General features: G+C 50.3%; 1 protein-coding gene across 2 annotated transcripts in view; it reads left to right on the top strand.

The window, feature by feature from the left end:
* The first annotated feature begins 609 nt into the window (after nt 1–609).
* Nucleotides 610–22,415, top strand: part of LOC144168727 (DNA excision repair protein ERCC-6-like) — a 106,497-nt gene continuing 84,691 nt past the window's right edge. The window contains exons 1-7 of one of the 2 annotated variants that reach the window (XM_077697673.1): nt 610–932; nt 5,980–6,160; nt 6,982–7,093; nt 7,587–7,674; nt 10,048–10,290; nt 13,657–13,780; nt 19,505–19,642. In XM_077697673.1, the coding sequence (XP_077553799.1) occupies nt 908–932; nt 5,980–6,160; nt 6,982–7,093; nt 7,587–7,674; nt 10,048–10,290; nt 13,657–13,780; nt 19,505–19,642 (911 nt within the window). In that variant the 5' untranslated portion in view covers nt 610–907. Of the gene's footprint in view, nt 933–5,979; nt 6,161–6,981; nt 7,094–7,586; nt 7,675–10,047; nt 10,291–13,653; nt 13,781–19,504; nt 19,643–22,415 lie in introns of both variants that reach the window. The other variant, XM_077697672.1, reaches the window with a different exon arrangement.

Genomic DNA, 22,415 nt, shown 5'->3' with positions numbered 1-22,415 from the left:
CACCTAATGCATTGAGAAGAAAGTAAAACAAGGAGTGGGAGAAGCGAGCGTATACTATGCTCAACACCACATATCATACCCTCGGTTTTGTGAATATTCGGTTCCCGAGCCTTATCTCGCCTCGTAATCCTGTTAGATCATGCGAAAAAAAGCGCTCACATTAACCACAACGCAAACGCACATTAGACGCACGTATTTGCAAATTTTGTAAGTTATGTTTCGTTGGTGAACGCCCATTTAGCGGTCATTTTAGTGACGAACGATCTCCAGGACGCAAGAAAAAGCAATGGAAACTAATGAGACAGTTGCGAGTCAGCGCTCGTCTTGTGCACTCTTTTCTGTAGTTTGTCTGTTTGCGATCTAACGCTTCCACATGGACACCCATTTGATAAATACAAAGGTGCGTCTTGAGTTGTGCGACCTGGGAAGGGCCTATCAGATGCACTCCGCACGCACTGGGGTACGTCGGCGCCTTCCCATTCTAGCAGACGACGCGCGAGCTATGAAGCAAGGCTCGACGGCAGCGCCGTTAGTTTCGGCGACGACCGTTCCGGCCACGCCGAACACAGGGCGAGTATGGGAAGCTGCGAAACTGGCGAAACCACCAAGCCATCATCGTCATCATCATGAGCCACAAGCGACCTAAGGTTGTCGTCGTTGTGCCGCCCGCGGTGAAGCTGTCGTGAGCGTTTTCCTTTGCGGCGACATGGATGAGAGCCTTGTGTACTACACTTTGTTGGTGCCCCTCACTGTGCCAGTGGCGATGTTCTTCATGTTTTGGGCATGGATGGGCTTTCAAGCGGTCGTCAACAACTGACTCCGTTCCACGTGCGCGCCTGTTGACAGTAGCGCGACAGGTACATACATACATACGTTGGACTCCCAGTGCGACAGACTGCTTGCCGAGATGGGTGAGCCCGAGGAACCGCAAGGTACGTTCTCCTTGGCGAGGGGACTCGCACATCACCAATTTGATGTGCGAACAGCGGAGCCCACTCGACCAGAGTGCGCTCAAACATTGCAACACTGGTCGTTGTTTCTGGTTCTGGGAGTTTCGAAGAGAACGTAACGAAAGTCGGTGATTCCAGTGTAGGCTGGCTCGAGACATGCTAAAGCGTCGTCCCAAGTGGGAAGTGGCGACGAGTTCCGTCCGTTCCCTCAGCGATTTTCATGCTGTCCAGGCCATCCGGTTTTTAGCGGCCCGGGATCGCTTCCCCTGCCCCGATTCTTGGCGCTGAAGAAATCTGCACAGGTGTGCCGGTACAGAAATGCTGCATGAATAACCACGCAGCGGAAAATGACTTGTCGCAAACACCTTTGCCTCATCATGGGTGTTCGTGCTCTTAAATTCGTCCTTGTGGACTTGTAGTGGGACACGACACTTTCACTGCTTACAAATTTCGTGGCCAGGAGAAGTGAATAGTGGCATGGCCAGCAGGCTATGATTGCGATTTCCGTAGTCGAGATTTTTTCAGATCCTCGATAAAGTAGTTGGTGTTCTTGAGTGTCTTGTTAATGTTGTGACAGATGTCCCATTTAGATGTGTTAAAAGAACCACAAGGACTCGTTACACACCGGAATTTGGTTTGGCTGGAAAACTTAATGCCTGTACTGGGGAATAAATCTGGAGGCACAAATTTTGAACCACCGACTTGGTGCGGCATAATGTTTGTGCTGCTGGCGTTTGTTGTTAACCTTCCTCTGCGTAAAACAAAGTTAACATTTTTTGTAAACACCGAGTTTGGCCTAGAAAACCATTGCAATTGATGGCTGCTTTTGTCAGTCGGTCAACCAGTTGGGTGAATCGGTGCTGTTTTGTTTTCCTGGGTGTGTATTGTCTACACAATAGCACATCTTAAAGGATGGCAGGAAGGATACACGTTTGTATCACTCACTGGCCCAAGCTTCCACCCTCATCAACTCTGCAGAGAGGTGCACATTACAAACTGTTGGGCCAATAACTGTGGCTAGTCTGGGCTCGCTACAGACCTCAACACACTTGCTTGAAATTCGCGCAAACATAAAATAGCCTGTAAAGAAATGTTTCAGGTCGTCCTCGTGGTCCCTTTAAATACAACGCGGTAGCAGCTACGACGAGTTCACTGAATGAGAGAAGTTTGTTTTTGTTCAGTTGTTTGTGAGGAGGACTAGTCCTCGTCCTAAATGGCGGCCAGCAGCAGCCCCTGGGCCCTGGCAACATTTTCAGCCAACTGGACGTCTGGGTCTGAGTGGAGCTCCTACGGCTCATCATTTGAGATTTTATGGCCTTGTTGGGTGACAGGTATGCTTGGATCCATATTTGCTAAAGGGGGGGGGGTCGTCCAATTCTGTAATGGTTTCCCTGTATGAGACCATGCAGTCTCTTCCCGACCTCAGAAGAAGCTGCTTGTTGGCTCGGCATGCGAGTCTTTTAGCTGTGTTGTGAGCGGCCTTGTTACTTAGGGAAGAGTGTGCAGGTGCCCATGAAATTCGGACTTCTCTCAGGTCTTAAATTTACCAAAATGCGTCTTCCCTTGAGCAATATGCGCCTGTTAATAAACTGCAATTTTAGAGTCACTGATTATGAATTTAGCTGATGTGGAGGCCAGTGCAATGGCCGATTCCTCAGCTGTCTCGGATTTTGTGATTTCAACCGTTTCGCATACGATTGATTTACCTTAGGCATCTAGAGCAGCTATGGACATCGTATCGCACGAGTCATTATCTGCCGCATCCACATAGCTCATGTCCCGAGATTCTTCTCTTAATGGCTCGCTCTTGTCATTTTCCCTCGCTGTGTTCCAGGTGCATATTTTGGGGTAACAAATATTTTCACCCATCCACGTACTTCCTGCAGATGTCGACCTTGGTGGCTTGTTGGTACGTGTGGTTAATGCCTATAAAAGTGACTCTGTGGGCTTCCATAACTTCTTCCAGTGTGTTGAAGATTCCCTTGTTAGCCGTACAGGTAGGAAGCCCAAGAGCTTGCTTGTGTGCCCCCCTAATGATTTCTTCCAGTTTCGTCTTTTCAGTGGCTCGTAAATTCAGCAACATATACTATATGACTAACGAAATAAGCCTTCTCTAATCTTATGAGGTCTGCCTCCTTCAATCTGTAAAGCTCTAACCACATGGAGTGATTTTGCGAGTGATTGTGGGAGCGACGAACTACTTTTCACCGGGGACCAAATCACTCATCGAATCACTCAGTTCTGGGTCACCAGAAAAAGTCGCTCACCTCCCGGAAGTGGCCTCAGCGACTGGTTAGGGGCACAACTTCCGGCTTAGGGAGAGAACGAGGCGAAGGCAGGGCTGCCTAGAAAAGTACCGCCATCCGCTTACTGGTTTTTGTGACAAATGCACGCGTAAAAAAACCTTGCGGTGCTTGGCCGCAATATTGGGATTGCGTTTCGCTGTCGCGTGCTCGATCTCTCTCATGTGGCTGCCTCGGGGAGCGATTGGGACGAGCCTTTGCGGATCCCCGCTGCATTGCTCGTCCCATTGGACACAAAAATCGCCCCCTGTGGCTACCGCTCCTAATACCGGTTGTCAATCCTTGAATGATGGGCGCTGTACTCTCGTGATTTTATGGCTTCACTGTTGAGCCTATTTGCCTAGTGTTAAAGACCACGATACCTGATGCCTTTAACTATGGGAATAGTTTGGGGTTTCGGTGGGGCTTTTCCGTCGTCCACGCGTTGGCTGATAGAGTAGAAGCGCTGACTTCTGTGGCAAACATCTGAGACCTATGGTGGATACATAGTGCACGGCTGTATTTATGGTCGTAGGCAGCGTCGTGGCCATCACTACCTCCTGTGACTCCAGAGTGAAGTAATCCTACAATCATCATCTCTCAGTTGGACTCGTGAAAGCTGTGTGGGGAGTCGGCATTAGTTAACACATTCTTGCAGTACAGCAACAAAAAAACCAACCATACAAAAAACATTGCACTGAAGCTGGAGGTTGGTCGTCCTTCAGTTCTAGGAGTGCTTGGGAAGCCGGGCGGGGGTTTCCAACCGGGACAGGGTTTCTGCAGTCCACATTGTGAGCCGCTGCAAAGGTTACGGAGGTTTCCCTGTGTCCGTAGGCCGGAGTTCTGCGCGTGCAGAGTCAGGCTTGAAGCTGGCAAGGGGATTCTGCAGTGGGGCCATGGCGAGCTTTCTCTGGAGTTCTTCAACATGCACCACTTGCGAAACTCCGTGTCAGAATCTGGGTGGTGCAAGCACCAGTGTCGTAGCCAGAAATATTTGTCAAGGGCGGGTTATGCACTGCCGACAAAACAGAAAAAAAAAAAAGTGCAGAAGGAAAGATAGCCTGCACGCAAACGTTATTTAATTTTTGTTTGTTTACGATGTGGATTGTGAGCAGTGTTGGCAAAAAAGGCCGAGATGAGGGAAAGACACCGCTCGGAAAATGTCGGAGGGCGTCAGGACACCCCGGATGGCTATGCCCCTGGCAAGCACCTGTACCTTGTTGAAGCGTGTACTGGTGCAAGACACCTAGGGGACAAAAATTGAGCTTTGGTAGACATTTGCCTAGTAATGCAACGCAATAAAATTAAGCATGCTGTTCAAGTGAGCAAGCAATGATGATTTCCACAGTTCTTCCTTTCATGACTTGCGAACTTTCTGGCTTTCTGGCTTTCTGGCAGGCTAAGTGCCCTGCCCCCAGCGGACTGGTTTTTGACACATGAAGGGGTGTCACAAGGGGTGTGCTATGTTGAGTAACTCTGGCTCTCTCTGCTTGCCCGAGGCCATTGCAGCATGCCACGGCTGCTGTGTGCAGAGCTGGGCAAGGGCAGCAGAGGGGCTCCCCGATTGGCTCGCCCAGGAGGCATTTTTCACATGCACGGTGGGAAGAATCTTTGGAGGACCTCCGGAGGGCAGCTTTCTCTGGTGGGCACATGTGGACGCCAGTCAGTGGGGCCATTTTCATTGCTCTCGGGGGGGACGAGGATTCGGTGCCCCCCCCCCTGGTTGAGTAGAGCTGCGCACCAGCAGCTCGGGGTCCTCGTGTACTGACTGGCCTGTGGTGGGCTCCCCGAGGTGGTCGACAGCCGTTTGCACCATTCGCACCACCCTCGTACAACCTGCCTTTCGGACCGCCCACATCAGCTGCCTGCCTCTAGAGCCTTGCTTGCTGGAGGGGAATGTTAGCTGTGTCTTGGGGGGGTACAGGGGTTGCCATCAGTAATACCCCTGTCACACGGGCACTTTCAATCGCTGTTAAACTGAATCGCGATCGAGTTTTCGAGCGCGCTCGACGCACTGCCGCTGCTACATGGCCCGTTTCAATCGCGATCGAGAAGTTGCACCGGTTGTGCTCGTGTACGCCAGATGGCATTAACAATGTACTTGCGGCCGGCGTCTGGTAACTTCGCGTGGTCGTAGGTATACGTAACTGTGTAAATCTTACCGAACGGTTATTTCGGTCAAGTTATTTGACACAATTTGCGGCGTTAGTTGACGTAACCTTCTGTGCCGTTGCTGAGTGGGGACGAGAGTATCGCCGCTTTCGTTCGATCGCGCTTGGAAGCCTTGATCGCGCTTGAGAAACCAGGACTGAGTTCGAGTGGGATTGAGCTCGATCGCGATTGAAACTGCAGTGTAACAGCAGCCCGATCCGGATCGAGCTCGATCCGGATCAACTCAGTCGCGATTGAAAGTGCCCATGTGACAGCGGTATAAGCCTCTCCAGGAGGCTCATTCATAACCTGTGCCGTTCGAATGGGCATAACCATACTGTTGGTGGACGTTAGGACGCAGCTGTCCTGCCTAGTCCCTGTGGCTTTCTAACGGCCGGTCAAAAACGAGCAACTTGAGACCGGATGAATCTCACCTGGTCGGGGGGGCAGATTCGTGGTGCAGGGGTTCACTGACGGAAAGTGTATCTCTCAGCCTCCGCTCAGAGGCGTGGTGCACTCAGCCACCGAGTGAGTGAGGCTTCCGTCAGAAAGCTGAAGCTGAAAGCGTTTACGTCTTGGCTGGCCACCCCTTTCAGCGGCTGCAGCAGGCATGGAGGCCCCCGGGGAGCTCCGGGGCCTGGGCGTCTCCGTGTGCAGCCAGGCGGACCTGGAGCAGGGTGTGCTGGAGCAGGTGCAGCGGGCAGTGCAGCAGCAGGAAGCCGAGCAGCGGCGCCGGGCGCTGGACAAGGAGCGCGCTGCCGTCCGCAAGCGCATCGGGTCAGTGCCCTGGCTGGGGCTGAGGGGGTGGGGCCCTGGGGCACTGAGGAGACACGAGTGAGCACCAACTGCACGTAACAGCTTCACTGGTTAACCACAGACTTGCACTGCTAAGGCTGGACCAAGGCATGGGCAGAGACGGAGTGAACGCAGCACGAATGGTAAAGCACAAACCATCAGCTGTGGTTTTACCACACCTAGCCACCGAGACTACTATGCTGACTTGTCGTGGTTGGTTAGTTCCCAGTGAAGTTGTAAACGTGACGAGTCTGCTGTCAATGCATGGCCATCGGTGGAGGGGCTGTGGTTGTGACAGAAGGTGGCTGCGACTTGCTCGATGGAAACTATCCCAATGAGCGGCTAAGCATTAATTCTAGCATCACGCACCGCTGGTTGTCCTTCCTCACAGGCCAACAGCGCACAGAATTAGTTTTTCTTGCTTGTCGTGCCTGAAATAGATCGTTTGGAGTGATGCTGTTCTGTCGATGGTACAAGTTTGAGTGGCATTTGCAGCCATGGGCAACTTTTGAGCTTCTGGGCGGGCTATGCTAGAAACAAGGGGAGCACTTCTCACCACTGGCCCCATGCACCCGAAACTGGCCTGTGGTTGGCCCCCCTGCGCGGGGGCAGACAGCACGGGGGCAAGTTGGCAGGCTGCGGAAGCACTTGCAACTGCTGCCGTAAGTCATGAAGGAAGCATGAGGGACCTGTTTAATGTATCCAGGGCAAAAATGCAGCCGAGTTGAGTTTCTGTTCCCAGCCATGGCCCTTCAGCAAAGCCACCCTGTGTCCGAGAGCTGTGGCCGGTTCCCCTTGTGCAGGGAGTTGCGGCAGCGGCTGGGCCGTCTGGGCAAGAGCTCGGCAGAGCTGGCGCGGAGCCACTACATCCCGGCGGCCATCTTCAGGGGCCGCGATGCACAGGCCGAGGCACAGGTCGGTCTCTTCTCTCTTCCGTCCTTGTTTTTGCTGCGCTATTTTCTTTTGAAGGCGTCCACACGAGTGGGCAGGAGAGGTCCAGGAAAAACTGTAAGCAGCTGACGTGGCTGCCTGCGGGGACACATGGAAATTGGCCGTTTTCGAACCCCTTGTGCAAATGGTGCTGTGCCTGCCTTTCCGAGCGACGGAATTCAGTGGCTGCAACATGCAAGACGCATTTTGCACGGGGAGGAAGGAGAGCTGGGCTGCCACGGATGTGGTTTGAAGTTGCTCATGCATGCAGGAATGTATTTGCGATGCTGCCATGACGGCTCCAGCTGAGTCCCCTGGAGCTGTCCACTTGTGCAGGGTAGGGGTTTGGGCGAGTGGGCGCGTACGAGGGGCACAAGCACAGAAGGAGGGCGCTCGGTGTTTGCCCACTTGTGCTTCCCGCACACGGGAGGTGCGGTCGACCCTGCCTTGCGACCTGGGCGCATTGCCCCCACCCCAGGCGGAGCTGGAGGAGCTGGCGTCTCGGGAGCGGGACCTGGAGGCCCAGCTGAAGGACGGCGAGCACCCGGAGGGGCCCCACAGCGCGGGTGAGCAGCCGCAAAGGGGGCTCGCCCGCAGGGGCCCGAGCCTTTCGCCCACCGGCTGTTAGCTGGGAGGTGTGCGGTGGCAGCTGTGGCAAACGCTGGAGGGTCACACTTGCCCAGTCCGGCTGTGTTGTGCGGGGCAAAAACCAATGGACAGTGCGGGTCCCTTTTGCGATGAAAAAGATTGCATGGCGCACAGACGTTCCCCAGAGAACTCCTGTCGCAGCCAGCGCCACCGAAAAGATTTTAAACCATACTCAACAGTTATTTAGGTTGTTTTATAAAACATTGTGCCGCAAAATAAAGGAATGAAACTCCTTAAGGATAAATTTAACAAATCTGGTAAGCAGAGGCCGCCAGGGAGGCTGCTTACAACGGGAGCTCCTCAGCAGAAATAGGCACGGCAAAAGGCCAGCCCCGAACGACATGCCTCTCTTTTCGAGCATACACATACCATAACACCAGCCAGAAATTGGTCTCGCACACAGCTTACTGCGCTCTGGCAACCCCTTGGAGAAACAGGGGCTGAGGTGGTCGCACAAACTTGAAAAGTGTCCCCTCCTATGCCCTCCTTTTAGGTTAGGCTGCTGCTTAGGCAGGTCTATCTCCCAGGAGTCTTCAGGCCCTGGAAGAAGCAGCAGAAACTTTGACTGTGCGCGTTTACTAAGTAAGCGGCTATGCGTGCCTTTGGTTTGGTTGCGCCAATAGCTATGGCCAAGTCTAGGGGGCACCAACTGGACCCGTTTTTGCCCCTGAATCAAACCAAATCAGTTTATTCAAACATCCTGGGACGCTTAGGGGTACGGTCAAAAGGCCCAGAAAAGGCTTGACAGTGGTCTGTGCCCCCAACAAGGCATACAGGGGAAAGCGCGGCATATCGGAAGCACTCACAGTGAGTTTGCAGAACGCAGCTGCTCACAACATGGCCACAAAAATATAAGTAACAAAGGCAAAACAATGCCAGGCTTGAAACATGAGTGATCTGCCGTACACAATATGCATGAGATATAAAACAAACAAGAGTATATAAAAAAAAGAGAGAAGACAATGTGCATTACACCAAAACTAAATATGTGTAAGTACAAAAATATGTGATAAGAAAGTCTGGCTTGTTCAACAAGGTTATAAGCCCTGCCTAATTTGCGTTTGCTTTTTCCGGCCGTTCTGTTGCAGAAAATGAGCCAGTGGGTCGCACGGCCGTTCCCTTTTTTCCTAATTCTGCAGCTTGTTTCAGGGAAGTGTGCATTAAAAATGGTGCCAGTATGATTCTGCAATCTTTCGAATGAACCAAACTTGTGTTTTGTCTGCATGGCCTCTTTAAGGTGGGGGGGGGAGGGTATAACATAAGGGGGGGTGGGGGCAAAACAGTAATAGTACAGACATAACAAGAATACAGTGGCCTCCTTGTGGTTCCCATTGTGCCTGCAGGGCAACAGTGCGCCAAAGCAAATGCTTCCTCTCTGTGTTGCTTTTCACGACCTTCACATCCCTGCCACACGCACACCTAATCACCGTCGTTGTGGGTGATGGGGGGTGTTGCTTGGGAATATTTACGCTGGTGGCCTTCCAATCAGGAAACGCATTCACACTAGCTTCTGGTTTCTGGTTGAACAACAACGCTTACCAATAAACTGTAGAGCACTGTGTGAATCACTGGCATGTTGCTGTATCAATGAAGAGAAGGTGAAATACGCTTTGCAGAGCGCCGCCATGCTCGCTGCTACCTTTTTACGCTGTAATTCTCTGGTCAAGGCATCCGTTTACTCTTCATAAGTGTTTGCATTTCGCTCTTTGTTGCTCAGTTTTTTTATGATCAACTCTTACCTGCTTGACCAGTTTTCTGCTCGTAATTCAAAGTGGAACAGGATGACGCACAAGAAACAAGCAATCTGAGAGCACTGTTCATTTCAAAACAACACGTCTTATATTCGATCCTTCCTTTGTAATGCATGCGCAAAGCACACGACGGTAACGTTTGCCTCGACTTTACAAAGGAAGGATCAGTTACGGACGATGTGTCTGTTCAGAAATCAACGGTTGATAGAAAGCATTGTCTGCTTCTTGTCTGTTGTCTTGTTGTACTTTGCCTAAAGCGGTCCCGTCCAACTAGTTGAGCTTTCTCTTTCGCAATTCTTCCGCCTGGCCATTGTGCTGCTTGCTATTGAGGGGTACTGTGACTGGCCCCCAGTTATTTGCAAACTGGTTCAAAGGTGGGCGCCCGTGGGGACACTCCGCTCGGGGACGTGTTCATTGTGGAAGCAGGGCGCACTCTGCCAAGCCTCTGCTCTGTGGTCAAGGGCCCAGCAGCACAGGGGCTGCTGTGGGGAGTGTGGCTGCCTGAGCCAGGCAAGCCTGCTGCTGCTGCTGCTTCTGCAGGGGCCGTCTGCAAAGAGGAGGAGACGGAGGAGGAGATGCTGATTCGGACGGGGCAGATGACGCCCTTCGGGACAGCAGCTCCGGAACAGCAGCCCTCCACCTCCCGCAGGGGGCAGCAGCAGGTGGAGGAAGAGGAGGAGGAGGAGGAGGAGGGGGGAGGAGGAGGAGGAGGAGGATCGGACGACGAGTACCGACCCGAGGAGGAGGAGGAGGAAGCCAGCGAGGAGGAGGAAGCCCCCAAAGGTGAGGGACAGGAAGGCTTGGGCAAGTGGCCTTCCGTACTTGCACGATTCTTGCGCACCCCCCGATTGTAACACGCAATAGAATTCAACACCCGGAAACCACAGAAATAACTTGGTGCCGATTCTACCGTGCACACGAAATAAGGCCCCTAGCAGACGCCGCATAATTGCGCAAAACCTTTAATTGAACATAAATCGGCACACGCTGTGTGCAGCTTCCGCCCTTCCCTGAGGCTTTGCATTTAAACGAGTGCTGACACAAAATTTTGAAGGTGAGATAACTTCAAAGATTGATTGGAGTGAATGGATAGATCATCTGCAAAATATCAGCGGCAAATACAGCCTAGAACATATTTAAAATCAATTTTAAAGTGTGCGAAATGCCACCGAGCAGCCATTGGAGGACCTCACACATGTGACATTCCCGGGATGTAGAGTAAATAAACCACATCCAAACACGTCGCGAGTCGGTGTTGGCCGCTTCCGCACTGCTGGCGTTCTCGCCGGCTCGCTGCTCCGATCAGAGGTCGAAGCCCTTGCTCTCGAGCAACGAACGACCCGATCGTTGGCGGTGGAGGCGCCGGGATTTCGTTGGCTCACCGGGCAGCTGGCCACGACCGAAGTTCTACAGCGATTCCAGCCACTCTATTTTTGTTGCTTTTTGTTACACTGGACGCGAAAACACGCCAAAGGCACGAATAGCACACTGAGCGAGCCACACGGTCGTTGCGCAGGCCAGCGCAGGTAGCTCGAGCGATAGATTGTTATCGCTGCGCGAAATGGGACTCAAATCCCAAACAAAGCAGCACATATGAGAAAGAAGGTAATGATGCGATTGTGAATTGCTTTAAAAGTCATCACCTGCACCACTTACGACAGTGACGGGAGTGGCAATCGAATATCCGCCGCTGTGTTAAGCCTAACACATCTTAGGCATACCTGAAGGTAGACGGGCCGGCTGCTCTCAGCGTGCGTCTGCCCACCTGCTTCCCCAAGTATTGTGTGTCGTTCTCTAGCTGCAACAGCAATTTGCACTCGCAGCGCCTGCGTCACATCCACGGTCGCTTTTTAATTAAGCGCCTCACGAGATCAGTATGTGGGGGCATTCGCAGAAACTGCCGGCGACGCGGATTCGACAGTGCTACGGCAGCTCTGCTCTGTGACATCCGTCCGACGGTCACGTGGACAGCTTTGTTTATACAAAATCCCGCGTTTCACAGCACCCGCTGAAACCGGAACTGCGACTGGCCGCATTAACAATGTCTCTAATCAAACAACCGTCACACGCTGAAGCATATGAGGTTTTCACACGTGATAAGTAGGGCATTAGCTACTTATCGCAACAAAAAAACGATGAAAAATTTTTGTGTCAGTGCCCCTTTAAACATGCAATTCCTTTGTTTTCGTCAATTGCACTGATGCACGGGAAGCTGTGTAATTCCCTTGCGTTTCCGCGAAGATGATTACTCTGCGTTTAGACAAAGCCGCCATCATTCATTGAGCCCCTTCGTTTCAGGTTTGAGTTGGCGGCTTTGGTTTTGAGGTTTTTGAGTTTTGAGTCCAGTAGTAACGTGCAGGTGTGTTTGAACGCCTATTTTCATTAAAAAAGGTGCTTGTTAGAACTGTGCAAATGTGGTAACCGAGAGGGGAACAGCGCAAAACAGATGATGTGCAAGATGAAGAAAAAGGACAACCGCAAGCGCCGACTTACGACTAGATTTTACTTTTCGGCATGTCGCATGCTGTTGAACCCTTTTATAAGAGACATGTACTGGGAAGCAGTTTCTGTCTCTTATGAGAGGTCTCTTATAAGCAGGGTACCATGTTTTCGCCTACTGATCAACCCCTAGTTCAATGTAGGCTCCCCAAGACTAAAATAAGCACGAAAGAATGCTGCAGCATGTTAAAAAAGGTTTATTATAATTTGTTTGGCCCCAAAATTTAAAATAGTTCTGAATCTTTGCTTGCTTTATGGCTGTATTAACAGGGTTTAGGGTTTTTTACGACAGCTTCTTCAAGCTTTCTCTTCTTTCACTGTCTGCAGAGGAAGAAGCATCGTAGATGTTGAGTCTGCAAGCCGGATGAACAGCCAGAGCGTGCAGCTTCTTCCGATGCGTGCTCTGGCTATTCATTGACCACGCGTGCAGCACTCCAGATCTACGATGCTTCTTGATTGGGAGCTCATTGCAGGTATTCTTGGCTTGCGCAGACCTCCCCATGTGCGGTCTCACTTGTACGCTTCGTGGTAGGCTTTAACCACTTCTGTATGTTGCACCTTTATTGCGGGAAAGGATGAACAGCGGAGGGATGAAAAACAGGAGGGGTGAACAGAGTTGAGCTCTGGTTAGTTGGGTAGTTTGGTGTAAAGCAAGGCGAATGCAGGCAAGAAAAGGTTTACTTTCGGGTTGAGGAGGCAGAGTTGTGGATGCCATGGAGTAAGTGCACTCGAGGACAGCGGCAGTGCAGCAGACATGGCAAACACAGGAGGTGAGATTGGAAGTGAGCGAGAGACGGAGGAGGACGGAGGGGCGGGGCTCAGCCACTGCTGGCACGAAGGGACGCTGGCACTGCATAGCCGGCAGGGCAGCTGCTGCACAGATGCACCCTGCGCAAGCACCTCCGCTCCACTTCTTCCTCACCGTGACGATACTTTGGCCACAAACTGTGCCCTCTGTTTTGCTTCCGGGTGTGTTTCCTTGCCAGCCCAGCTGTCTTATGCGTGTTCCCAGCATGCTTCCTTCCCGCTCTCTTAGTCCATGGGGAGAGAGTTTCATCCTGTCGTCACTGAGGTACAGCTTTCTTTATTATCTTGATGTGGTTTGCCGGTTCCAGAGAGAATACCACGGAGGCAAAGCATTGCGTTTGCTTTCTGGGCCAACACAATGCTTGTCTGTGCATGTCACTGGCTTTCTGCATCGGAACACGCATGTACTGTTCAAGTTCTCTGCGGGGCACAAGTTCAGTGCAGCAGACTTGTGAAAGAACCCTGCATCGTGGCTGCCGCCTCTGTGGCATTTCTCTTCTGGGACGTGAAAAGGGGTGTGGGATCGATTGCTCACCCAGCAGAAGGACTGCAAGGTCGCAACAGCGGGGCCCTGGTTTTTACACCTGTGCCTGCCAGGCGGGGGGAACCAGTGCCGCTTCCTTGGAGTCTTTGTGATTCACACTGGGCGCGTATTTACTTGGGACTGGAAGAGTGCTCCGTGGCGGCAGGTACACCCCTGGTGCAATGCAGGATGCTAACTGAGCACGCTTGGGACTGGGGCTCGAGCCCAGGGCCCTGGCGCCCAGAGACGGGCTGCCGAGGCTGGGGTGTGTCGTCGAGCGAAGGGGTTCGAGCAGAGGCCCCCCCCCCCCCGTGCAGGAGGAGGGCCCAGCAGCCGCAGCCAGAAGAAGCGGCCTGCCGCCAGCGGCCGGGCAGGGGGCGGAACCAAGCGCCCGAAGAGGCTGGTGGACGACGGCAACTACGCCGCCTACGTCAAGCGCCTCAAGTGAGTCTGCTGCTGCACCCTGAGCTACAGCAAGCACAGTGCAGAGGACCCGCCAGCATGCTTTCTTTTCTGATGGGCCAGCTTGTTTGTTGTGGGGACGGCACCACTAGCCACACCTGCTCGCATGCGTACCAGGGAGAGGCGCTGTCGATGCGACAATTAGGGCTCACTCAAGTCATGATCCTTTCGTGATCATAGTGACGTGATTCACTGCGCTCTTGAAATTGCCTTGCCTGCATGTTGAGGAAAAGCAAAAGAAAACAAAGAAAATGTTGCGACTTACGTGAAGGCGTTGCTGCACTCCCAGTTAATTTTGTCTGCACAGGATGAATTATTGAGGCTCAATACTACAACCCAATTGTACTTTTGGCAGAAATTCGGTTATAGATTCGCAAACCTGTTTTGATCAGGGTTTTTTTATTAGGGGCGTGCGAATATTCGAAAATTTCAAATATTACTCGAATAATAAATATCTTATATTCGTATTCGCTTCGACAACTATGTATTCGAAACATTTAGAATAATCGAAAGGGTTCGAATAATCGGCTGTTATAGAAAATTTGGATTGATTAGTTTAATTAAGGGAAGGGGGGGGGATGGGCTTTCAGCTTTGGAAAAATGACCAACATTTCGTCTTTTTTAAAGCCACATATTCGGTTTCTACGTTTTCTATCCTGTGCGTTTGCAAAGTTTTTCCGCCGAAAACCGTCGCATGGTGGCAGAAAAATACATAAAAAAATAAAAATAAAAAAGCAAAAAAAACTGCAATTTTTGGAGCACTGTATCTTTGCAGATGAAAGGCAGATAAGCAGATTGCAACAAACTGTTTGATAGCGTGCAGCCCTGCGCATCTGGCCTTGCAATAGCAGAAACTCGGGGAAAAAAAAGTTGTTGAAATCGTCAGCTAAGCTTTGAGCATTACCCGGAAAAGCAGCTAGAATAGAGGCAGCGTTACTGCCATGTTTTTCTGTGCCTTTACTATTGTTTATTAATGACCGCGTTTTCTTGATGTTTGAGTGGGCTACATTGAATTCATTTCGAAGCTGAGTGCGTTAAGCAAGCTGGATCATCACGTTTACTTTGTTCCTGCACATTTTAAGTTTGCTTTGCAGCTCAACACAGTTAGGAGAGCGCCTTGCTTGTGCCCAAAGTAAATCCCTTTCTTTAATTGCGGCGAGTATTTCAGCTGACATCCAGTTGTTTTCGGGGTTTCGAGGTGTAATCTTGTATTCACGCGTAGCTTTTTCTCTGCAAGCATCAAAAACCTCAACCAAATTTTTGCAAATCTGGGGAGGAGGCACGGTGCTTAAAAAGTGAGCCCAATCGTACTGACCTACTCCTGGGATCGGTAACCGAGATAACCTTCCCAGCAGGGGCTTCCGAAAGTGGTCTACACAATTGTGTTAGACTACAACAGATGAAGTAATGGTCTGCAAGCTTGGTTTCTACGATAGCTGATTGTGCCACAAGGTCACCTGCCCGGATGTTAATGTGGTCAATGCAGGACGTTGCCAGCTGTCCCGATAAAAATTCCTCGCGTGTTGGTTTACGAATGAAGTCTTTCATGCCGCACTTAGAATATCAAGATAATCTGCTACTAACGGCATTGTAGGGTGAAGAGCATCAATGTTAATGTCACTTAGCATGCACACGTGTTCATCCAAAGCAAAAGATTATTCTAGGCTGTTCACGTTAGTTCGGAACGCTCGCCCTATCAGAAGAGATATCGCATGCAGCATAGAAAGAAAGAATGGAACATGCGCACACAGATAACACAGACCGGCGCAGCCGGGTGGTAAAAGCAGAACATAAACGAACAAACCCAGTGCGGCAGTATGTGCGTTTATGGGTAGCGTCTGGACGTTACGCCCCTCCCGCCTGGCTCCCTAACCTGCACAGGGGCATAGGTGAATGCATCAGTGGACGCACTCACTGAGCTGCCATGTTGGCCCTGTGAGGACAAACATTATCAGGGTCACTGCAAAGTAGGGGCAAAGTACAAGTGTGTGTGTTGGGCTGAAATGTGGGGCCTGCCTCGCTTTTGGGGGCTTTTCAAGTGCACACCAAGCGTGCAGTATGACCGTGCCCTGGTGTGGCATGACGCCCTGCCCAAAGCGCGCTGCAGGCAGACTTGCCACTCCGACCTCCCAGTTGGCTTTGGCCCAGGCCTTTTGTTGTTGGACCCCTCCGACCCGGGCACTCATTCGCACAGCTGGAGGAAACTTTGCGACTAGTCGAAGGGCGGCGTTGCGAACGGGCCCCCAAGTTTTCCCTTGGATGTCTTTGACAGGGTTTATGTGGGTCCTTGAAAAGCCCGTTTGCGAGGCTTTGAAAGTTCTGAAATTCTTACAGACCCCTGAGAATCGTTCGATTCCATGTTATTAATTTTTAACCCTTTGTGGTCCATTGTCAGGCCCTGCCTGAAAGCGCAACACGGCCGTAGCGGTCCACTGTTGCGTTTCACCTGACTTGGGTGTTAGAAGTTGAGTTTTGTGGTTTTTCTCACTGCGATAGTACATGCGCATTTCTCTTAGGTGAACTCTGTCCGTCATAGCTTTCTCCTTTGTGCACTGAGCTGCAGCGCAGTGTTGAACACGGGCCTTCTGGATCCCAGAGCGCTTTCACGTGCGTGCTGTTTGCTGAGAAGCATGGCCACTTGCTCCATCACGTGCACTCTATGGTGTGTAGTGCACTTGGCGGAAGCGATGACGACTTTAGTGATTACGTGCCTCCATCAGATGGTGATGACAGGGGTTCGACAGGAGCTGTGTGAGCTACGTATCTTGTCGAAAAGCCACGAGATGGTGGCAAAAGCTTTTTGTCTGGCATCTAGGGGCTTCCATTGTGAAAAGTTTGATGTTGAGCCCCACACAGCTGCGGAATAATGGCGAGAAAAAGCAGCGACACCTGCAGCACCACCGCAACCTTATCCAGCAACTGGTGGGTGATCTGAGGGCTGGAGCGAAAAAGCTGCATGTACTGAGGGCAAGGGAGGGCTAGAGGGGACGAGCCAAGCTGCCAGGCCGATGCAGACAAAGGAGCTGCCAGCAGAATGCAGTGCTGTGATTTTTTTCTTGCACAGTTTCTGTTTTTCTTTGCAGTTTTGGACCAGGATGGCCGGGTTAATTTCTTTCATTTATTTATTTGTTGATTTCAATGCCCTGAGGGTGTTACAGAAGGGAGTGCAGGGTTCGCACAGGTCCTTGAAAACCTTGAAAACCCTTGAATTTAGAAGTGTCAATTTCAAGGCCTGGAAAGTCCTGGAATTTTTAAATGGTCCTTGAAAACCCTTGATTTTTCCTGAGAGAATCAATGGCCCTGTCTTTTCACAAGAATTTAAAATGTTTGTTGTGGATTTTAGGTGTAAAAATGTAAAGAAGCATTGTAACAATCAAGTTTCAGTGTATTGCGTGAAATTACGAGTTTGGTGGATTGTCATTTTTACGAGGCAACATTGGGAGCAGCATTCCTCAATAGAATCCATGTCACGATACAATCCAGTGAAAGCCAGCTTCTCGTCTCTATTTTGCATGTTCCATTTAGTCTGCGGACGGCCGCTCATTGCATGTTTGCTGTGCATCATACGCTCCATCTGCGTTTGCTTTTATGTGCAAATGGTAGACGTGTACATACCGTATAATGCGGAATATAGGTCGAGGCGGAATATAGGTCGACCCCCTTACCTTGTAGCCGAAAAATGCAAAAAAAAATAATTAGGTACCAACCATTGTTTTATTGAGACTATAACTTGTTTCGTCTCAGATTACTAATTTAAAACTGTCTGAAGTATCGTCGGACGACTGCTTCTGGCTCGCTGTCGCCGACACAGCAGGTCGTCCTCGGTGCAGTCCAGGGAATTGCTTATGCAGCACTTCTTAAACACTCGCAAGACCATGTCATCGTGAAGCGAGTGCAAATCATGGGACACTCGTGTGCAGACCGTAGCGATAGCCAGTCTGTGCAGGCGGTAAGCAAACATCTTGGGGTATCCATTCGTAGAGACATCGCACGACGCTAGCGGGCAAAATCTGCCCCTTTGTACAGCAGCACAGGTGATCAGAGCAGCGCCCATGAAGCGAGGTCGTCCGAGCGTTGCATAGCGAGAGCTGCCCCTTCAGGTAACGCCGCTAGCAACACTTCTTGGTGATACCGAACTGGCGCAAGGCAGACGCGTCATTGGCCTGGGAAAACCCCCACCCTTTCTTTAAATGCTGCTGTGAACTGGCACCAAGTGCCTAAACTCATTTTGAGCAAGAAGAAAATAGCACGCACACACTCGCCGACAGCGACAGAAGCAACAAAACAAAGATGGCGTCGCGTCCGATTGATGGTGGTGGCGATGGTGCCTTTGGGGTTTGGATGGGCTCGATGGGCTGCCCGGTCGCCAGATGACAGCTGCCAAATGACTGCAATATAGGTCGAGGGGTGACTTTTCGGCAAATTTTTCTGTAAAAAATCTCGACCTATATTCCGCATTATACGGTAGTTCATCCTGCCTTGCAGCAACACTTGCTGATTTAATTTCAGCTCATACTCTTGCTGACAAAGCAGAAGATGCAGGCAACATTATGAAGTTTTGAAATCAAACAGCCTCAGCAAAACACCAAGAAAAAAAGAAGACCTCTAAATGCCAACTGTGAAATAAAAAATAAAGCTGGGGGAGCATTCACGAACCCGTTAGCGCCTATCTAAATGTGCATTAATGTGCTTAGGAATTGGCCAATAACGAAGTTTTCCATTGTGTTGAAAAAGTTATCCATAATCCCAGATAAAACATTAGATGGGGGCCTTGAAAATATGTTTTCTGGTCCTGGAAAGTCCTTGAATTTTTGCTTTTGAAGCCTGTGCGAACCCTGGGAGTGGTTATTAGCGTAAAGTGAGAAGAAAAAACATCAATTGCAGAAAACAAGAATGCAGGTAGTCGAGCATAGATGGAGTCATAAGGGACAAACGTGATTTTCAGTGGCAGCCTTAGATGAAGATTGTACCAGCTTTTGCAGGGGGCAGGCAGCAGCAGTATTGGCCGAACCTGAGGGGACAAAAGGAGCAAGTGAGTTGGTTGATCCTCTTTAGCGAATGAAAGCGTGCGTTTTGTGACACACTGAAAGTGCCTGTCCCTGTAAGCTGGGAAAATGATGATGAGACACTGGGGCTATGTACTGTCTTGCATGCTGCCGTATTCCCACGATTTCTTATCAATTGGAAACCTCCATCTTCCTGTGAACATTGGTGTTGTTAAGGTCCTCGAAAATGCACACACAGAGCATTTTCCCGTGACAAACTGGTGAATTTTGCCGCCTAAACCAGTGTGCACTCTGTTCAGAGTTTCTGCAGTAGCACTGTACTGTGGTGGGGCTGTGTAAACATTGGCTGCGTGTCATCCGCTGGTGTGGCTGCAAATGTCGTCCAAAGAAGGCGCTGTTCTGCCGCTCCTGGTCCACCCATGGGAGGCTGGCACACCGCCTGCTGCGGCCATTTTCAGCATTTTTTTTTACTTCTCTCGCAAAAACCGAGCACGCACTTACTTGCAAAGGAAAGAAACTGCAAACACCAGTTTCCTTAATTATCTTTTTGCGGGCCACTGTCGACAGATACTTGCCGCCTTGGCTTGACGCTTTTACGTCTGGCATCAGTGGTGGGCAGGGAAGAAGAAGTCCAGCTCTGGGACTGCAAGGTGGCCCCGTGAAGGAGCCATGCTCAGTTTGCACTGGGGCTGTCGTGCAGGGAGCACCGTCGGCAGAGGCTGGTGGAGAAGCACCGGCGGATCGTGGAGCAGGAAGGCTCGGAGGAGGAGGAGGAGAGTTCGGTGGAGCTGGAGGACGAGTTCCGCGTTCCGAGGGACATCTGGGAGCAGCTCTACAGGTGGGGGCCCCTCTGCCCGCCTTCCGTGTCGCTCTTGGATAGGAGGCCAGTGTCTGTGTTACTGTCTTAACAATACTGCGTGACAGAAACAAAGACTTAAACGAAGCACACACGACGAGCGCTGAACAGCGCTCGTCCTGTGTGCCTCGCTTAAGTCTTTGTTTCTGTCGCGCTGTATTGTTAAGATGAATCACCAACTAGCCCAATACCACAATTTGCTGTGTTACTGCTCACACAGCGGGCAAAGTTTGGCACAAAGGGCAAACAAAACCCTGGAAATTAAAAATTGAGAAAACCTGGAATTTTACCCTTCTCCTTGAAAGCCACAGAGAGAAGACCCGGTCATGTGACTGGGTTTTCGTGGCTTGTACCAGTGTGGCCTTGCATACTCCCCATCGCAAACGTGCTGTTTACAATTGAAAGCCCGCTTGGGGGCGCAGTAGTGCTGCTTCATAGACCCTTTGCAAAATGGCCCGAGCGCTAGCGGAGGAGCAGTAAGGCGTTCCGGCAACACTGTGAACCGCCATCATGAGGGAAGCGAAAACCGCCAAAAGGCAGCAAACGCAGAGCAGCTAATGTCTGCCGCGGCATAATGATGGCATGCTCTTCTCGTGAAGTGGTTTCTCCCACAACTGGTGGGAAAATTCCCTTGCTGCTCTTCCTTTGTTTGAAGAACTCGGCTGTTATTTGGTGACTGACGGACCCTAGAGATCCTACAATTTCAGCGTCGAATAACCGTTGTCTGCGATGACGAATAGCAGCAAACTAATGCAGGACTTGTTACTAACAATGAATACCCTTACGTGTTGTTGCTGTAAAATATTGTTTACTTGTAAAATATTGTCCTTCGTCTCTCTTGATTGCTGCAATCCATCTTTTTCTCGTCTGCATGTCAGTCGTGATAGGATACATGCACATCAGTTGTGCAAGTTATAAACGTGTGTTGTATCTTCCACCTGTATTACGTAAGCTGTACGATTCGTGCATTGTGTCAGGGGGTTCGCACTTACGTCGAGATTTATAGAAAAGCAGGATTCTAATTCAGTTCGAGTATGGCGTGGTCGCTGCACTGTACGCTAACGCCACGAGAGAACAGAATTCGCATAATGTAAAGACAAAAATAAAGTCCTATAGACCGCATTCCCGATATATACTGTCGTTGAAATGTTGTAACAAGCAGAGCGAAATACACCTCAGGCTCGAATTTTTGACTGCACTGACACAACTCTTTTGCCTGAATGTTTGCATTAGAAGTTCTGCAATCATGATCCGCACGTAATCTGCGAATCACATGCTCTTTTTACTCTCAATTTTATCAAGGAACGTTTTAAGCCTCTCTCTCTAACCCATGAGTTGCCATCTAACAACTCTCTATGATTTTTAGACATAGCTTTCACCTTTCATCCGAACCGCACCTGCTGGGCGTACCAGCCTAGCAGGGTCAACCTCTTCCCCGATTCCATTCAGCTCACTCTAAACTTGTTAAAAGAGGCATTGTGAAGCTCTGCTTCCGCAATGCCCTACATAAGTCGTGCCCCCACCCAATGGTCGATAGTTTGAACAAGCAGTCTTTGAGGCTCTCGAATGCTGGTTATCCCATGCACATACAGATATCGGTAGCGGAAGCTTTGGTCAAGAAGCATATGTCAAAACAATCTCTTCCACAAGAAACGTCATTACCCCCACCTAAATTCGCCGTGGTTCCGTATATTCATGGCGTATCGCACAACCTAAAAAAAGATCGGAGCACGTGCTAGTGTAAAAGTAGTCTTTTCAGCCCCGAAGCCCTGACCCTGAAACAACACAGCAGGGGCTGTGCTCGATCAGTGGGCACCTAAAGGGCAGGAGGGGATCGGGCGTTCACCAAACCCGCGTTTGGAACCAGAAATAGCGTTTGGCACATGGCTTGTGCATGTACTAGTGGCAACACTTCCCCCCCTCAGAAGGCCACTGAGTGGAAAGTGGAGTGGAAGAGCAAGCGGACTGTGCAAATGTTGGGGCATTGGAAATTCTCATCCCATCCTGCATGGGCCATGTTTGGTGGAGGGCAGCTTTTTCCACGCGGGTACCAGGTGGCCCTTGAAACCCTTGTAGCAGCCGATTTGGCTTCGCCCATGAGCTGGTGGCGATTTCTACACCTGGCAAACCTCAAGGTTAAAGAGGGCAGACGGGTCTTTGAGCTATTTTTTTTATTTTGTGAACCAATTTTAATGAAACTGCACAGCATTATGGAGTTCTTTGTGCTGATTTGAAATCTGCAATTATAATTTTTGCAAGTCGATCATGTTTTTAGGTAATTCATGATTAATTGCCATTATTTTGGGTCCCAATTGCAATTATAACCACTCCATACAGAATGAGGACTACCCCGTGGCTAGGCAGACAAATGGCTAAAGAATACAATGTCGGAAGAATTTTTTTGGTTCAGCAATTTTTGATCATTTTACAACACACTGAACTTCACTCCTCCTGTGCTGTGCCAGAAATGGCTCAGAGGTGGTGTCAATTGAACAAAATAATCATTTTCCAAAGCCTCCACTTGAAAAATGTTTCCAGCATTGTATGCTCCACACCTTTAGGTATGAGCAGCTGTACCTGCTCTGGGTGCCGAGATATCCAAGGGCAAAATGCTAGCGTAGCGTTAGAAAAAAAGTTCTGTTTCACCATTGAATTCCGTGCGAACTGAGCTGTAGAGTGCACTTTAACTCTTTCGTTACCGCGGGAAATTGACCAATTTTGAAGGTTCTAACAAAACATTTTTTTTGTGCTATAC

This window comes from Haemaphysalis longicornis, unplaced genomic scaffold (assembly GCF_048455015.1).
Source record: "Haemaphysalis longicornis isolate Haplotype H1 unplaced genomic scaffold, Haemaphysalis longicornis Haplotype H1 scaffold_2, whole genome shotgun sequence".
Taxonomy (NCBI): domain Eukaryota; kingdom Metazoa; phylum Arthropoda; class Arachnida; order Ixodida; family Ixodidae; genus Haemaphysalis; species Haemaphysalis longicornis.
This window is presented reverse-complemented; position numbering and strand designations above follow the sequence as displayed.